At 39.7% G+C, this 19,009-nt stretch overlaps 1 protein-coding gene across 8 annotated transcripts; it reads right to left on the reverse strand.

Annotated features, from left to right (window-relative positions):
- Window positions 1–896: 896 nt before the first annotated feature.
- On the reverse strand, window positions 897–18,681 carry fyco1a (FYVE and coiled-coil domain autophagy adaptor 1a). 8 transcript variants are annotated; one of them, XM_026159931.1, is made up of 19 exons: window positions 18,575–18,681; window positions 17,809–17,856; window positions 16,775–16,886; window positions 15,898–16,004; window positions 13,778–13,903; window positions 12,594–12,700; window positions 11,826–11,969; window positions 11,592–11,685; window positions 9,025–11,478; window positions 8,424–8,516; window positions 7,684–7,802; window positions 7,435–7,602; window positions 6,649–6,801; window positions 6,238–6,467; window positions 5,720–5,867; window positions 4,098–4,184; window positions 3,667–3,877; window positions 2,925–3,034; window positions 897–2,777 (listed from the first exon to the last, which is right to left on the reverse strand). In XM_026159931.1, exons 3-19 carry the CDS (start codon window positions 16,833–16,835, stop codon window positions 2,702–2,704), a joined length of 4,488 nt encoding a protein of 1,495 aa, XP_026015716.1. In that variant the 5' UTR covers window positions 16,836–16,886; window positions 17,809–17,856; window positions 18,575–18,681; the 3' UTR covers window positions 897–2,701. The 8 variants fall into 8 exon arrangements, with proteins under 8 accessions (XP_026015716.1, XP_026015719.1, XP_026015713.1 ...); XM_026159934.1 differs by having other exon boundaries at window positions 16,775–16,889; window positions 18,575–18,585; XM_026159928.1 differs by lacking the exon at window positions 18,575–18,681 and adding an exon at window positions 17,972–18,533.
- Window positions 18,682–19,009: the final 328 nt, after the last annotated feature.

The following is a 19,009-nucleotide window of genomic DNA, read 5'->3' on the forward strand; positions in this document are numbered from 1 at the left end:
TTCATGCCTGTCACATATGCTCAGTGTGAACTCGCTGTCATCTGTAATACAGGTCCCAGTAAAGGATGGGAAGTCATACCGCGGAGTCCATTTCTGACAGTTTGGTCAGAAATATGGACATGTGTAGTCTGCTGGAAATAACTTTGCAGGGCTCTGGCATTGCCCTTCATGTTCCTTCTCTAACAAAGGAGTCGATATTGGTTGTACTCCTTAGCTGATGTCCTTCTACTATCCTGCCCAGCTTTCCTAGTGTAACAGCCTGTCTCCTCATATCTCCTCCACACTCTTGAGGCTCTGCTAGAAGACTCAGCAAAGCTTCTTGTGATGGCAGATATTGACGGGCCATCCTGTGGGATCTGAAACACCTGTGCAATCTGAATGGGCTGCCTGTACCATTTCACGCAGCCAGTAATTACACTGTGACATTATCAAAGACAAAAATAGAGGAAAAAAACAGTCAACAGAGATAAGGATTAGGCTGCATAGGTCTCTGCTTCCTAACATCTATTATTGTACGATCTACTGTACAATATAAAGCGCCTTGAGGCGACTGCTGTTGTGATTTGGCGCTGTATAAATAAAATTGAATTGAATTAAAACTGTGGTGACTCAGAGTTCCTTTAATTTTTTTGAGCTATGTATTTCATCTTTAACAGAGAAAAACACTCTGTGGTTTCTTTGTTTTGCAAAGCCATATCAGAATAGAGGATATAGGATTTACAACAGAGGAACCAACTAGCAGCTTTTGAACTCAGTTACTCATCAAACACAGAAAAAAAACTTTCTTGTTTTTGGAGGTCATACAACAGAAAGCAAATGTACATGGATGTAATGTTAAGAAACACGTTAAAGAGCTCATCTTGTTCCCTTGAAATACTAAATCAGACACAGATTAGTGCAGAGACATCATTTCTCTCATTTTATTCATGTTTGTAGGCTGTCTGACAGGTCTCTTAGTTACACTCAAGTCTCTGTAGCATTGGTTACCACACAATTTATTCCCCCAGAGTAATCATTCAAAACCAGCTAGTAGAAAAATCTGTCCCTGTGTGCACTGTTGAAAAAGATAATAAAAACAGATTTTCATTTAATTTGTAACAAATTAAATATATTTTTCACAAAGTGCAGCTTTGTAAAGAAAACACCTTTGCATAGTTTTTGCATCAATTACACCCATCAAAGCTGATAAAAAGAGACCTGACTATAGTGGAAACAGGCCTCTACAAAAAGCAGCATACTTGCTTGACCCAGACTGTAGGGCTGTGTTCAAAAGTGACCAAAGTTGCTTTTTCTTATTGCCTTGCTCAGAAACAAACAAACAAACAAACAAAAACCAGAAATGAACATCCTACTTCATCACAAGAAAAAATGTATCATCCAGAGCAAAGATGAAAGGATTCCAGAGATTCATAAGGGGGAAAAAAGCAAAAAGACATTTACACCGATAAAATAAAAAATATAGTATAATGTGCAGAACATGACTTAGATGCCATTTCACACAGAAAGTTAGTTAAGTATCAGTTAACAGAGTGATATCAATTCATACCAGATGATGTGTTCTAAGTTGACAACACAACTAAAAATGTGTAATTTGAACATCAAACATCCCTGACAGTTAGAATTACAAGGCACTTAGAAAGTACAGTAGCCTGTTACTACTCAGCAACATATTTAAAGTTAGAGTCATGCAAAGACTCAGTCTGGATACTGATACAAAGAAGAAACAGCATAAATTTAGTTCAATCTTTTTTTTTCTTTTGTACCTCATAAGACTTACCCGTCCCCATGCTGCAGTTCACTCATAAAAGCAACACAATTAAAATAAAAATTTGCAAGTAATTTATAAAACAAACTAATTGGGAAGATATACTTCATCTTATTCCATAACCTGGATACAAAGAGAGCAAAATGGCAGTCTTCTATTTTTTAAAAATACATTTTTCAAAAACATAAAATGGGGCACGCATCCCCTAAAGGACAATTGCATTTCTAACTCCTGAGATTTGCACAAAGTGCTTATGGCATGTTGTGGAGCAGTAACTGCTTTTTCCAGGCCCCCTAAACACATTTCTGCTTCGCTTCTTTCTTGCCACAGTGTTCAAAAAAGTGACAAAGTGAACCAATGGTTTGCACCATAAAGATTGCACGAAACATTTAAAAATAACCACAAATTGTATTTAAAAAAAAAGAAAAGAAAATCATTCTGTCTTCATAGACAACTTTTATAGTAAAGTATTTGTTGCTTCTGAACAATCTTATCAAATGTCATATTAGTGTTACTTGCGGTGACCTTCGTTCCTTAACACAACAACATTTTTGCTAAAACAGAAGCAAAACTAAAACTACCAAACTTGGCAAACCCCCCCAAAAAAATCCAGCTTAATTAACTAAATATACTTGAACTAAAGCCATGAATATTACTTAGTGCATGTATTTTTTTTAAATACCCTAAAAGTTGCATAGATATTTTTCCTTCTAAAACCTTTCTTGACAATATTGCATAGGCCACAGTTTACCAATAAACATACCTCAAAACACCAACACCGCACTGTTAAAGTGGTAAAGAGCATTTTTTGGAATAATATACTTGGTTTTGGAAACAAAAGTGGAAGTGGTCAGTGATAAGCCATAATGTCAGTTCTCCTTTAGGTTTGACAGTGGCATCAGGATGACGTCTCTGGGGGCAGAGTGAGAGAGAGTTTCATGGGCAGTCGCTGCCATCGTAGATTATGGACTTCTCCATGGTCAGATGGTAGAAAACCTTCTTGGAGATAAACCTGTTGAAGAATAGTTTTGGTTGAAAAGAAATTTAAAAATTTACATAAAAGCCAAACACAAATGCTGGCAAACATAATGGCATTTCTGTAATTTACACACTTCTGCAAAAAAAGAGGAACAAACTGTTCTAAACTATCGTGACCTACCGAGAGAAAGAGTTGTCAAAGATAAGGGTGTAGAGACCAGGATGCCGAACTTTCAGCTGTCCTTGAATGGTTTCTTTATGGGAAACGCAGCGAGTGAGAGGAATCAGGACCTGAGAACAGAACAGAAACAGGCCTTTAAAAATAATCTCAGTGCACAGGTGAAAGGTTTGCCGCAGGTTTTCATAACAAATATAAATAAAGAATACGACGGTCATCAAAACTGAACCAAATCAAATTAAAAAAACAAACAAACAAACATCAGGATATACCGACAAGGGAGGGAGTTGATAGAACGCCAGATGAAAGGTCACAACTCATTTAAAACCTCTGACATTTTAAGTAAAGAATGTGCAGCTCACCCTGCTGAGCAACAATGGCTTCCTGCAGTGGTTTTCTTCAGTCAATAATGTTTGAAAAATAAAGCAAAAAGACCGTGCAGTCTGTAGGGGTGACCATGAAAGCACACACTGGGTCTGGTGATAACTTCTGCTTTGAAATCATCACCTGTGAGTGTGGGGTATTTGAGTTTGGCAACAACCGGAAAGCCTTTCATGCAGGTTTGCGATTTCCTTCCATTTAAAATGATGTAATCTGCAACAGTTGCTTTTATGGACGCTGCCAGTGGCAGACTTACAAGATGTGCACATCAACACATGCTCACAATGTTTAGGCCTCTACACAAGAGGCTATATAAAAAAAAGGTAGACAGAGATTTCCTGAGCTCACAGTAAGTTAACTGTACCTTTGACTGTTGCACCGGAGTGTCAGTGGACTCCCGGTAAACCACGCTGAAGAAGATGCTCTTGGGCTCGGAGGAAAACATCCAGCTTATAGTTGGCCCAGAATCAATCACAGCAACAGTAATAACACTGTAGCTACTGGACTTAATGAAGAGCTCCCGGGAACTCTCACCAAACTTAGCGATATCATCAATACTGAGAGGGACAGCCACCCTGTAATGATAATGAAGGTTTATGATTAGGGATGAGACCAGAACCAGAACCCATAGATATTTAAAGGATACCTTTTAATAGCAAACTTCTGACTTCAGGTTTTCCAGCCATATAAGATTTATTGCCAAGAAGGATTGTTACAGCAAAGAAATAATCAAATTTCCTTATGTTTTGTGCTAAGTTTAAGCATGATATATATTTAGACCACATGAAAACTCACGTGACTTCTCCTGATTTGAGAAGGTTGATCTCTGAATCCTGAACAGTGGGAACTTGCTCGTCATCAGGGGTCACTTCTCCTGTGCTTCTACAAAATCCGAAACGAGACGCAGAGAACAATCGTTATGAAAACTGTTGTGCAACACTTCAGTGGCAAAGACCTATTAAACAAAATAACTCACATCAACATAAAACTCCACAGCATCTACACAGAGTGCAGCTAATTTTAATCTGTATTTTAAATTTTGCTGGGACATGCTCAAACATCATATGCATTTGAAGTGGACTCAGATTTGTACCCACGGGTCAGTACTTTTTCATTTTAATGGATCATTTCTGCATGTTTTACCTCATTTCACCCAAACACAAATGCTTAATGTTAAAAACGCCAATTACATTGATTTTCAGCAACCTCACATCTTTGCTGCATAAATGTTATGATGATGCTGGTTAAGTAACCTGTTTCACACTAATAAAGCACTTTTTTGTTATAAAAGTTTCTTTATTTTAAGAACTATTAAGAGCAGTACACAAACATGTGTTCTCCAGAAAATGAAAGTAATCTGGTGGTACCGCTTCCTTTATTTCTTTTCTCTTATCTGTAAACACAACCCAGCAAACACGATCGAAACCCCAACATAACATCCCTGGTCACAACCGGTCGCGGTAGGCCTGCAAACACCGAACCACAGACATGTTGTCGCTGTTTCCATGTAGAACAGAGTGTTTTTAACAAAGTGATACATCTATTCAGATTATTGCAACGAAGGAATTAAATGCAACTGTCTTTCTTTGTTTTTTAGAAACTGACAGCTAATTTGTTTATTGCAGGATTGTGAACAGATGGCCACATGTCTCTGTGCACAAAAACAAGCATTACCAGAGTCTCCTCTTTAAAAAAAACAAAACAGTTTTAGGTCATTCATGTTTGCAGCCATCTGCTGTTTCATTTGTTGCTGTTGGATTTAACTTTTCTATCTGTGATGTCAGCATAATAAATCCAGGGAACATAACCTAGTTGAGCAACAACTCAATTAGCTCAGTAGTATAAGAACTGGGCTTGTTCATCACCACTGAGGTAAATGTTTGTTCTTTTTATTCTTGCTGTGGACAATGTTTTATTTTGTTTTATTCTAATCAACTAAGATTACTAGAAGATAATTATTGAATGCCTCTTTCTCACGAGGCCTCTCAAAGTGATGTCAGTGGGTTTTTTTAAACCAGGACTGGACCTTGACAAAAACGCCATCCGATGGTTATTCAACACTGAAATGTTTGCTTTGAAGTCTGTGAAGAGTTTTGTATCAACTCGACATTAACAAGCCGGCTGGTGCCACGTTTATGGTCTTTTCTAAGAGCAAAGCGAGACACTCACAACAGTTACGTGTTTTAAACAGATAACGATAATGTTACTGTTAATAATATAAGTTAAGAGCTGCTTAATTACTGGTGCTCAGCACTGTGGTATCTTGTGTTTTTTCTGATTGATCTCTCCAGCTGAGTTTCACCTGAGGACCCTGAGCAGTTAATGACAGAGTGACACGCTGACTCTGAAAACAACACGCGGAGCAATGACTCATCGGCATCCGCTCCGCTTTGTCTGCCCATAGACGCTGCACTCACAAATCCAGCGCTCCTGGATGCCTGCGGTCTTGTTCTCCCTCCAGGGACCCTGCAGTGGTCTGAGAGGTGGTATCACTGTCGTACACACCATTTACCTCCTCTTCTGTGATGATGTCAAAAGCTTCAGATGTGTTACTAGGATCTGACACTGAGAGCGAACAGGTAAATAAAGCAGATTAAATGCAACAAAGAACAATGTGCAGTCTGGAGTAAATAAAAAATCATGCAAGCATTAAAAAGGAAAAATGTAACAGGACTGAATTGAGACGAATGACGCAGTTTGGTTTTTTTTTTTCTGAATTTGAGCCAAACTGCGTTTTTCTCTGAATGAAAATGTCACCATCTTCCCCATTTGTCTATTGCACAGGAATTCACAGTAAAGGTTTCTGTCCTCCTTCCTCAACTAAACTTTCACTTCTGCTTACATGAAGAGTGAGGGTCAGATACGTACACCAATAAACTATCGGTGCATGTGGACATTTGTGAAATTAGTGAGTAAACATGTTTCTTCTTCTCACCTGTGACCCTGGGAGTTGGTATGTATGAAGCTGGTTCAGGAGGTGGTTGAGGTCCAGCTCCAGGTGGAGGAGGCTGCACATCCGAGGGGCTTAACTCTGCTGCCGTGAACCTCTCCACCACTGCACTATGTTGGGTGTAGCAGTGCCTGCAGCAGCGCTCCTTTTTCCCACTTTGCTTGGTCACAACATAGTTGTTGCTGCAGTAGTAGCAGAAGATGCGGCCACAGAGCCTACAACATTACAAATAAATAACTAAACATACATGCATAGAAATATTTTACCCATAATCCACATTTTTATCATCACTCGAGTGTGAAAGTGGATTTGATTCTACGTTACATGCAGTGTGAAAATCAAATCAGGGTATGCACAAACATGAAAAGGAGAGTAGGCCTTGGTGCAGAACCAAACCTGCAATGATGTCTGCGCAGCCACCAGGTGAACTGGCCTTTGCAATCGAGACAGTTGGTGGCCTCCTGATCCACCAGCCACCAACGCTCCTCTGCTCGCAGTTTCTGCTCAAATTCCAGAGCATCAGACTTCTGCCACAGAGCATCTTTGTCCCTGATTCAAGCACAAAAATGACAATGAAACGTCAGATTTCAGTCTTGTCTTCAGTCTAGCCTTTAAATTTTTTTGCGTGGGATGGATTTGGCTCAATTCTCAATATCAACTCAATATTCAAAGCAGTTGAAGTATCGTGAACAATTACTCGCTGAACAAAATTTGTCATTTAGTTGGACTTCATAAACTGCTTTAATGCAAAAGAACGCATACAAACTGAAACATGGAATATCTCTCCATTTCTGAAACGATGCAACTAAGACAAATAATGAAGACGTGCATAATAAAAGAGCACAAATGGAAGAACTAACGTGGGCACATCCCACTGGAGTTGCATGAATCACTGTTTTTGTGTTTCATTCTATGCAGAGTATGAAAGCGTTTGAGGTTTCTGAATACAGTGAATAATGGTACACAAAAAGCTGTTGTTTATGTCAGTAGAGTCTCTCACCAACATTTTCTGCTCTTGTCTCCATCAAAGTCTTTCTGTCAAATCCAATCTCAGTAATTTAGCTCAGCATTTAGAGAAGCCTCCCCTCACCTGCTCCTCAGACCTAATGACACCTTTCCTCACTAAAATTTTCTCTCCTTGTTGACAGTCTTGCAAAGAACTACAAGAGACAATGGCCATACTTTAAGAGTTCGATGAGCCGCTCTTCAAGGTTCGTCTTGGTTCTGTTGAGGTCATCGATCTCTGCGGTCATCTTCAGATGACTGCTTTGTTTGTCAGCTTCCGCCGTCTTCAATTTCTCCTTTAATTCCTCGCAGGTCTTTTGTGCGGCCAGGAGTGCTTCTTCAGCCCTTTAGACACGAGAAAATTAGTAGAGATCCCTTTTTCCATTAAAAGTTGGAATTCACAAGTATTACTGATTATGAATGTACCTGGTTGCTGCGTCTTTGAGTTGCTCAATCTCGCTTTCATTTTCACGAATGGTTGCTTCTGTCTTGGTGATGTGAGCATCTTTCTCTCTCGTTAGGTGCAAGCATTCCTCATTCTCAGCCTTCGTAAAACAAATGCATGCAGTGTATCCATTAGCAATTTTTGTGTTATTTATAGAAGGTTTTTCCATATAAAAAAAAAAACAACCCTATTTATAATTGTTTGTTTTTCAAAGCCCTCTTGCTCTATAGGAGGGTATAGAAAAATAAATGGGAGCAACAACAGAAACCTGTGTTAAACCAGTATTTGATGATATAAGGCCACAACTGCATTAAAACACCTAACCTCATGCACAAACATATGACCTCAAGCACACTTAGGTAAGCCATGTATCTGATGACGATCACAGAGCTTGTGTATCTACTCCACTTTTACAACTAAAGACAAATTGGTCTTACAATAAACATGTCATTACCTGTGAAAAGAATAAAAGTAAAAGAGACTTAAAGGAAATCTGCTGAGGAACAAAACAAATAATAGAATTTGTCATATTTTATGTAATGTTTAGCTTCCTTTGCTCCAATCATTATGCAAATAATTAAAATGTTGATGTCTGCTCCAGGCTATATATTAAATATTAGAATTCTTGGTGATCTAACTAGTATTTTTCCAACATGACTTTGTATCTACTTGTGTTGTTGCCATAAATGGCTGGATTAGACTGCATTTGAAAAATACAAACCTGTAGTTCAGAAACTTTAGCCTGCAAGCTGGACTTGTTCCTCTGCTCCTCCTGCAGCTCGGCCGTCACCTTGTCCAACTGTTCGTTCAAACTCTGAAATGTGAGCGTAAGAGAAGGGTTTCACAGCCATGCTCGTGTCTTTGAACTAAACGATAATGAGCTAACAGATTATAATAACAATGTCAACATGCTGTTACTGATCGTCATTTTATTCTAGGGTGTTACCTAAAAAAAGTTTAATGTGCTCATTAGTGCTAAACGCAAAGTACAGCTGGAGCTGAATGTTTTTGATCATAAATCAAAAGCTCTGAGACCAACTGAAATTTTATCTAGTCATGGCTCTAGATGAAAAAGCCAGAGGACGCCAGAAGGAAACATGTACACCAAATATTCTGAAGTTGTTTCATCTGAATTAACAATGACAACAGGTGCTGCTGAAGACAAAGTCCGGGGTTCAATCCACTGGTGCACGTGAACGGTTTTCTGAGATATTCTGGTGAAAGCAATGAACTGACTGAGATGTCTATCCCCGAGTTCAGTTATTAAAATTAATTACTGCTGGTTTAAGACAAGTCGTGATTAACACATTTATTCCTCTCACCTTTATCTGCACTTGATAGTTCATGCTCTCTGAGCTCATCTGGAACTTGATGGCCTCCATCTCCTCTTTGTTTGAGTCCTTAATGGTTTGCACTTGGTTTTTAGTCTTTTCCAGTTCTTCTTGGAGCTCCACGATAGTCTGCGGAAGTGCCTCTTTCTGTGTAAGCTCCTTTCTTAAACTGTTATTCTCCAGTTGTAGTTCTTCCATACACTTCTCTAGTCGCTCAACCCCTTTCTCCAGCTCTATAATCTTCCCAGAATCGCCTTCCCAGTGCCCTCTGACCTCCTCTTTTTCTGCACTCAGTTTACAGATGGTCATCCCCAGCTCTGCCATCTCGGTGTTTGCCCTGTGCAAACCCTCGCGGATCTCGTTGTTCTCTAAAGCTAGCTTTCTATTGTCTGCCTTCAGGGTAGACAACTCTTCTCGCATGGCGGCTGCAGCTATGGCTAGCTCGGCATGAGCAGCGACTTCGTGATCATGCTTTTCAATGAGCGCCTCTTCCTTCTTTTTGCACTCCACGAGCTCTGCAACATGCTTCTGATTCAGTGCCTCTGTCTGGGATTTAAGTTGCTCAGTCAGGGTCCTGAGCTCATTTCTTTGGGCTTCTGTCACCTCCAGCTGTGCTTTTAACTTTAACTTTTCTTCCTCAGATCTCTGCACCTGCACCCTAAGGTCCAGCACTTCTGCCTGGAGTCTGGACACTTCTTTCATCCTGACTTCCAACTGGACTTCAACCACAGCTAGTTTTCCGATTATTTCCTGATTTTCCTTGGCTTCGACAGCACTCCTCTCCAACTGCGCCATCTCCATCACCTGCTTCTCAGAGGTCACACTTTTAAGCATTTCACTCTGTTTAGCACAGGTGGCTTCAGCATCAGCTTTGGCAATCTCAAGTTCCTTCTCCTTGGTCTCCAAATCTTTTAGCCTGGACTGCAACTTAACAAGGTCAGTCTCTTTACTCTCGAGCTGGGCCTCTTTGACTTGGAGCTGTTCCTGAAGACTGGCTTCATTATTGCGTGAAGCTCCTAAGTTTTTTTCCAATTCTCCAATTTGTCCATGAGCATTCTTCAAATCTGCCTGGATGAGGTTAAGAGCTGCTTTCCCAGTGTTCTGCTCCTCCCTCAGACTCTGATTCTCCTGCTCCAGACGCTTCAATGTGGTCTCTGAGAGCTTTGCAGCCATGGTGGCTCGCTGCAGACTTTCATCCAGCTTACAGTTCTCTTCACGCAGTCGCTTTTCTTTTTCATCTACTGTCACCTTGGTGTCATCCAGCTGGCTTCTAAGTTGTTTCTCAGAAGCTCTTAAAGCTGCTAATTCAGCCTCAAGCACCGATCTGTTTTCTGCCATCTCCTTTTCTAGCTCGGAGTACTCTGTCTTGCCGTTTTCTATCTTCGTAGCTTGTTCTTTGACATTCTCCTCCAGCTCAGCAATCCTAGTATTCAGTTTGTCTCTCTCTGTGATCAGACCCTGGTTCTTGCTTTGCAGCTGTTGTAGTGTCTCAACGCTGCAGGCTAGCTCCACCTCTTTTCTTTTAAGCTGTTCTATAAGGGAAGCAACTTCTGCTTCTAAAGACTCTTTCAAGTCACCAATATTTTTCTGCATCTCATCTTTATCTTCTTGTGCCCTCTTCTTCACCTCTACTACCTCTTTCTCTTTCTCCTCTAGAGATCGTTGGAGGTCTTGCAGTTGCCTCTGTAGGTTGCTAGCCTCCTTCTCTTTCACTACCAAGGCCCCCTGCAACTTGTCAACTGTAAAGCACTGCTCCTCCACTTTTTCCTCCAACTTGACCTTCTCCTCAGACACAGACGAAAGTAATGCTCCGAGTTTTGTTTCAGCATCCTTTGCAGATGTCTCTTTGACTCTAAGCTCTTCCTCTAGCCTTTCTGTTTGCCTCCTCTTCTTCTCAACCTCAGCTACTGCTTCTAACTTCCCTTTCTCTGCTTCTTTCAACCTGTCCAGCAACTCGTGTATCTTTTGTGCAGAATCAAAGGACTTGGCCGTCTGCTGGTCCTTCTCATTCAGAAACCCGCCCATCTTGGCCATGAGCTCCATGTTCTTCCCCTCAGCAACAGCCAGCTTTTCCTGAAGCAGCAGCTGCTCAGCCTGCTTGGCTTGTTCCCCAGTTCTGAGTGCTTCTACCTCTCTGGATAAAGCCGTCTCTCTCTGCTGCAGAGCATAAAAGTTTTCTTGCAAGCCTTTTTGTTGCTCATTAAGTGTAAGCGATGCATCCAGCTGTCTCTGCAGATCTACAACAACTCCTCTCAGCTCTTCACTCTCCTCGCCAAGCTGCTGCATCTTATCTTGGAGTTCTCGGTGCTTCAATTCTGAACGGTCAAGCTCAAGTCGAAGTTCTTCAACTTCACTGACATCTTCTCTGCAGGCAGGCAGCGACTCATTCAGGTCATTCAGCAGACCCTGACCATAGTCAGGGCTGGAAAGGAACTCAGATGCTTGCTTTATGATTTCAAGGGAAACAAAGGAAGAAGAAAAGGAATAATGAAAATCTTGCAATCATTTGAAAGTTAATAAAAAATTAAATGATGTTATTAGAGACAGACATCAGTTACCTGGGAGTAAGAGCTGGCCAGACTGTTAATACTGGAACTGCGACTGGGTGGTTTCCACATATGGCCAGGTGAGTTTGCACTTCCCAGTGTCCTCCTGTTAATTATAAAACAATTCAGATAATGAGAAATATGGATTAATGTCAGACAACCTGACTAAGTGGGTTCAAAGGCAGAGATATATCACCTTTTAATGTTCTTTTAATTTTACATTATTTTCATTAGTTATTTTGTTACCTTGCAAAAGTCGGCCAGGAGGCATCAAGGTCATAACCTCTTGATGCTACGTCAAACTGGACTTCGTTGAGCTCGTACAGGTGACTGATGATGTCCACACTAAGGTGAGGCTTCAAGAAGGGACTTCTTGCATAGTACCAGTCACTGTGAGGACAGAGGTGAGAAAGACAACGTGACAGCACACAGCAAAACCACAAAAAACAAATTAAGTTTAAAATTTGAACTTTAATAATATACTTTTGAAAGTAAACACTAAAGAAAGGAAATGTCACCTAGAAAAATTACACACACACACACACACACACACACACACACATTAAGCTTCTTAGGCTGTAGTAAATAGTCTGTAGCATCAAAAATCAACCATATTTCTCTTTAAAATTAAGATTGAGAATTTTGCATTTTTCTATTCATTAAAATAAGTCTACCGCACTAAACACACTCATTTCACTCAAGTAAGTGACTGAACTGAAAGCGACTTCATAATAACTAGACTGTTATACATACTCTACTATTATTTCGTAGGAGAGCTACTTCTAGGACGTTCATTAAGAGAACAGAAAACAATGACGTCAAACGCTACATCAAACAGAAAAATCAACATCTGATTCAGTTTCCATGATTGTCAGCCATAAACAGCTGGCTCACTTCTGCCAGTGTTTCATGGGCTTTATTCAAATTTAACAATCTTGTCGATTTAAATCAAATATGTGTGTTCTTTTATTTTTTAATGTCAGCATAGAAATAATCGGGCTGTGACAGGCTTACCTGGTGACTCTCTGGTTCATTAGGCACTGCTGCAGCGTGTCAGCCAGTCGCTGATGTACGAGGGAGTAGCGAATAAATGCTCTTCCTTTCCCCAGAGATGTTTTTAGCTATTAAAGCAAATCAGAGATTATTACACATGGTCCTTAAAAAAACATGTACTGACATTGCCGGGAGTCAAAGACTACAAAGAAAAATATCTTTCTGTTTAGCCTTTCCGAAAACAAAATGAACAACTCTAGTCTCTAAATAACCATACAAAATCTAACTGAAAGACAGGCACAAATAATATAAAACTGACAACAAGAAACACATTAAAAAGCAAACAAAAAAATTCACAATATGTTGTTAATTAAAGCCACTTAAACTACTAAAATGCGTCCTGAGTTTTATATATTTATATATATACAGAGTACACACAGCAAAAGACTGATCGCCGTTAAATGCAGAACTGACCCCCACAGGAAATCCGTCTTACCTGTTGCAATAAGACTGTACAACTCTTTCTCGCTCTGTAGACGACTTTTTTAGGATTGATATTAATGTAATTTATGTCTTTTTACTCAGATTGTGCATTATTATTATTATCGTTATTCATCTGTATGTTATTGAATGTTTTTCCCACTCCCCCATTATATGCTGGTACTCTATTTTTATTCATTGCACCGACATTATGTCACTTGCATTCATAGTTATTTTATTTTATTCTATTCTTGTATAATCATTTTTTCCTCTCTTGCCGCAGTGAACATGTCTATGACAAAATAATTTCCCTCGGGATAAACACAGTTTTTAGATTTTTCAGATTCTAAGTAACAAGGCAAAAATTGAAGTATGTAACTAGCATGAATGTTTAAAGGTCTGTCTGATATTGTCACCATGCAACCAGAACTATGTTACTCTGTTTCCACATATCTCATTACTGTTTCTCACACCTGGCACAAAATCGTAAATAGTCAGCTTCAGATGGTTGAGATTAATGTGCCGCCTGAGGACACATGACGCCCACTCATTTTCATGACTATTACCTGCTCTATTCTCACTCAGGTGCACTGTAAGGGTTATAGGGGTTTAAGGTCTGACCCGACAGTGCTGGACACCTCAATCTGGTGATGTCTAGGAAAGTTCAGAGCTGCAGTGCATTTGTGGAAAGTGGCTTTAGTGGTGTCATTATTAACAAATCTCACCTCAGTGATGGATTTGACAAAGCGGATACCGTCATTGGCTCCTTTGATCTTAGCCAGGCATTCACTGAAGTAATCCCAGTAGTCTTTCTTTGTGCCAAGAAATGTGGTCTTCTCCTTCTGGTCAAACTGAAAGAAGGTATCAGAAACTGTAAGAAAGCGACATGGCACCCAAACTATCCTGAATTGAAGTCTATATGAGATTTCCACAGCAGCAAAAATGGTGAAAGAAGTATAAAGTTAGGTCCACAGGCTGTAAGACATCTTTTGTGGTTTTGACTGTAAAATCCTGGAATTTTAAATCAAACAATCAAGATATGATTAAAGTGCAGACTTTCAGCTTTAATTTAAAAGCATTTTATTAACTATTAACAAATTAAAGCCACTTTTATGTATTGTGTGTATAGTTTCCAAGGCTCAAAAGTAATTGAGCGCCTGACTGATAAATAGTTTTACAGCCAGATGAAGCCTGTATTAGACATAAAAGTTCTGGAGTTGATTCAAATTGTTCAACTTTGAAGTCCAAACAGTTGCCAATACATGCGAATGCATTTACCAGCTCAATAACACCAAAAGGCCTGAACGGCCACAGAAGACGACTAAAGCGGATGATGAATGAATTACAAATAAGATAAACACCTTCATAGCATCTAAGTAAGTCAAGAGCAATCTCGAACAGGTAGGTGTATCCCTGTCAAAGTCTGCAATCAGAAGATGCCTTTATAAATGTTAATAATACAGACCGTTCACAACAAGGAGCAAACCACTAGTTGCACTCAAGAACAGAACAGCTAGATTGGACTTTAACAGAAAACATCTGAAACGGTCTGTCCAGTTCTAGGGAACAGGAAAAAAGTCTTTGGTCAGATGAAACATTTAACTTATACCAGAATAATGGCAAGATGGAGAATGGAGAAAGAAACGAATAGCTCACCATCCAGAGCATACAACATCACATGTCAAACATGGAGGAGGCAGAGTTATGGCATGGCTTTGTATGGTTGCCAGTGGAACCAGGACACTGATGTTTGTTGATGTGAAGGCTGACAGAAGGAGCAGAATGAAGGAAAGTGTACAAGGCCATGCTCTATGCTCAGATTCAGCCAAATGCTCCAAAACTGATCAGAGCTTCACAGTACAAATGGATAATAACCAAAAGGACACTGCAAAAGAAACCCAAGGGTTTCCTCAAGGTTGGGAAATACTCTTCAAAGGTCAAGTCAAGTCATCTGATCTCAACCCAATAGATCAGGGGTGGGGGAACCCAAGGGCCGGTGTCCTGCAGGTTTTAGATGTGTTCTTGATCCAACACAGCTAATTTAAATGGCTAAATGACCTCCTCGGCATGTCATGAAGTTCTCCAGAGGCCTGGCAATGAACTAATCATTTGATTCAGGTGTGTTGACCCAGGGTGAGATCTAAAACCTGCAGGACACCGGCCTTTGAGGCCTGGAGTTCCCAACCCCTGAAATAGAGCATGCAATATCCAACTGAAGACAAAACTGAAGGCAGAGAAATCCACAAACGTCAACAACTGTAATAAAAGCTTAGAAGAGCTTCTGAAGGGAGGAATCACAGCTTTTAGTGATGTCCATGAGTTCTAGACTTTAGGCAGGGAAAGCATTTCATCAGAATACAAACAATCCTTATATTTAAAATTATGTTAGTCTGTCCAGTTAATTTTAAGCTTCTGAAAATGGGGTCTATGATTTATGATAAACAGTTAATGCAAATTTTATGTTAAATCCCATAAATTAAAGGTGAAAGGTTGCACTTCAAGAAATAAAGAGATGGAAAATTACAAAACGTTGTCACTGTCAAAAAACCCTTTGGACCTAAACTTCCTGTTGAAGAAGACTTTTTTTTTAATATATAGATATATTTTATATCAAGGCAGCAGAATTTTTTTAAGCGTTTTTGACTCTTGATTCAATTTAGTGCCTGGAGAAGTCAAACAGGAAGGTAAGTATTTACAGACACTAGTTAAGGACAAATAAGATCATTGAGTAATGTGTCATGTAAAATGCTGTGTTTCTCCAGTTAATTAGCTTCCTGTCCATTTTCTTAATTTTGTTTCATCTAAGAAACTACGTGTTGTTCCTTAGCTAGCTGTGTAACCTCACCTGCAGCAGGTACTCCAGTTTGTTGGCAAATTTCTGGAGATTGGTGCTGTCATCTGTGATTGGCTCCCCAGTTTCTCTGTATTCCTTTGCAAGCTCTGCAACAGACTCTGAAATAGACACAAAAATAATTCCAAACCGATCACTGGCAAAGCAGGTAGATTATGTTGGAAAACTGGGAACTGTTCATACATTTTATATAAAGTAAACTTAAAAACAGAAAGAAGCAGCATGTCTTCATTCAGCTAATTTATTAAGACAGGAAACTGAGTGAATGCAAAGTGTACATTTCGGTAACACACAAACTCAAATAGTCCTGGTACCTATAACTCTAACCACTTCCACTGTCACGCTCTTCCAGTAAAGCTGATTTTTACATAAAAACTTGCCTCTTATCCATCGTAAAAACTGGAAAGACACCCGTGATGGATGCACTCTGAGCACGCATTCTCTGTCTCGCTGCATGCTGACAGAGGCTGCCACCACACCCTTACAACACAAACATGAGGTCAGATGCCTGTGCTTCCAAATGGTTTGTTGGCAAGGGTCAGTCAGTCTCCCTCTGCTAAACTGTACTCAGACTTGACTCTATGGCAGACATCCTGAAATCACAGCTTGCTAACTCTCTTTCTCTTCTTCTCAGTGAGGCCATGTCAGTTAACAACTGACGTCTGCCAGTGTAATTGCACACACACACACACACATTCAAACACACACACACGCACACACACACACACACACACGCACACACACACACACACACATTCAAACACACACACACGCACACACACACACACACACGCACACACATTCAAACACACACACACACGCACACACACACACACATTCAAACACACACACACACACAAAGCTGACAAACCATGCAAATCTCGGATAATCCTCTGGAGCTGGTTCTCCTCGACCCTAGTCCCCGCAGCCATGGCCCCACCTCTCGCTCCCTGGCAACCAGGGGTCACAGGGTCGTATAAAGTCTGCTGAATCAGAAAATCAGAACCAGTTAGGAACAAAAGGAGGATCACAGCTCCCTCTTTATTCTCTTATGGCCACATATGATCCACACAAACGTGTGTGAGGATGAGAACACTTCTCAACATCTTTGCGGCAAATGCAGTTTAGGCCAGAAATTCAATCTAACAGAGGTACAATAGTTTGTGACAGAGCACAGTATTTACTGTGGATATCAGATTTCAACAAAAGGCTAAACATAAATACATCCTCATAGGTCTCTACTACAAAGCAAGTTTAATGCGCGGACGGTATCTTTCTGTTATCTGGATTCACTTCTCCTAACATTATCAATCAGGATAAGCAGGTTATTAATTCACTAAGTTAGCTCATCTAATCAGTTACAACTGCTGATAAGTATACTGGCAACAGAGCTGCTGATTATTAAAAGTAAGATGAAACTGTACTATGAGAAAATACATTGTGGTTAACACACAGCACAGACTGAAAGAATAAAAGAAAAGAGGTGCTATATTAATAACATTTAACCTAGTTGAAGTCAGGAAAGATTGTTGACTGTGTAAGTTAACAGTCTTATCAAAATCAGGTTTCTGTCATTACAGACAGGAGAATCTGATGGATCATAACTGAGTATTTTATTAAATTAATTTTCAAAGTACAGTTTTAGTTCTTATTCTTTAACCTACAGCCTCGGTGGTGTTTAACAGTCTGAGAGTAAAAAATAAATATATTTTAAAAAATTCAAGCATATGTTCAGGCTATCTGCAAATTTGGTCAGCAAGTTCAAACAGCTGCTCTGTTTTAGGATCATACATTAAGGCTTACAGAAAAATAAAATTGTTTTTTTCAAATTGTTTGAAGCCATCAGGTTAAAAAAATCAAACACAAAAACTTTATAAGCTATAAACAAACTTCAGAGCCTCTTACAATCGGAGGACAGAGGTCAGAGGAACCGTCCAGCAGTAGTGAAGTTACCTGAATAAAAAAATAATAATCCTATTTTATACTGCAGGCCTCAGATAATTGAAACAGTAAAAAGGCACAAACATTTGAAGGATCAACTGTAAAGGCAAGATTGTTGCTCACACACAGAGTAAACCTCGTTGGGGTGGTATGCTGGAAAACGACGCATATCGGCTTATAGTATTTATTAAAATTGTTGAGCTGTACATAAATACATGAAAACCACAACCAAAGGAAGTTAATACATAACGTGATAATCCTGTCGGGGGTATTAGTTACAGCAGGCATTTCTTAATTGGTTTGTAATTAGTATTGTATGTGTCTAAAACTTGGGAATGTAAGATAACACCCATTATGATAGCACGACGAGCATTTGTGGTGGCGTCAACGTACGTTTTGGTTTAACGTTACATTTGTATGCTACCTGACCAGGTAATGTGAGTCTCCTGGTAACAACGTTCAAAACGCTGGTAACAGCTGTAACTAACTCTTCACTATCGCTTCTCCAAACCCCTTATAACCATACCGTAGGACACACAGCTGATATATGAAACTCTTAATCACGTTCCTTTGTGTTTTTGTCACGGTGACGTTACTTTCGCTTCGACACATTTAACGGGTATTTTAAAAATAACCCTGACATCAGCGGGAAAAGCTAACTTAAATAATCTGACATGTTTCTACATAGCTGCTTAATAAAAATAACAAAAGAACAACAACTTTAACATACTTTTAGTGGTTCAACTCAACCCATAACAACCAACACAGAGCGTTTAATGCGTCCACACAAACTTGTTAGGAGTGTCCTGATTGACAGGAAGTCACCCCATTGAGAAAGCGACATTCGGTCTCCCCACCAATCACTGCGGGGCTTGTAGGCGGGCTCTAGATAAGCGCTGGATAGTTTGTTTGCCTAGCAAACAGTGTGGTCATGTGACCTAGTGTCCCTATTTCCACGAGTGTCCCACTTTACTTGTCCTTTACTTGTCAGCAGAGCAGCTTTGTGATTAGAAAAGGTTTGGTAGATTATTATACTCTACAAATCTGCCCAGAAAAATAATAATCTTTGCAATCAGCACTGCAACATCTCTCGATCAATGTTTGATTCATTTTTATTTGTTTTTAAATATGTACCATTGTTTTTATATTTTATATTTATATATTT

The sequence above is a fragment of the Astatotilapia calliptera genome, chromosome 23 (genome assembly GCF_900246225.1).
Source record: "Astatotilapia calliptera chromosome 23, fAstCal1.2, whole genome shotgun sequence".
Lineage (NCBI taxonomy): Eukaryota > Metazoa > Chordata > Actinopteri > Cichliformes > Cichlidae > Astatotilapia > Astatotilapia calliptera.

What these genes read in the sequence shown, in the direction of transcription:
- fyco1a (XM_026159927.1), bottom strand. Translation starts at nt 18,013, where the DNA reads ATGCGTCGTTTTCCAGCATACCACCCCAACGAGGTTTACTCT. An exon ending in TTGTCAAATCCATCACTGAG is followed by an intron (nt 12,701 to 13,777) that starts GTGAGATTTGTT and finishes TTGCTTTAATAG; the next exon opens with CTAAAAACATCTCTGGGGAA. An exon ending in CATCCAGGAGCGCTGGATTT is followed by an intron (nt 4,185 to 5,719) that starts GTGAGTGCAGCG and finishes CGGATTTTGTAG; the next exon opens with AAGCACAGGAGAAGTGACCC.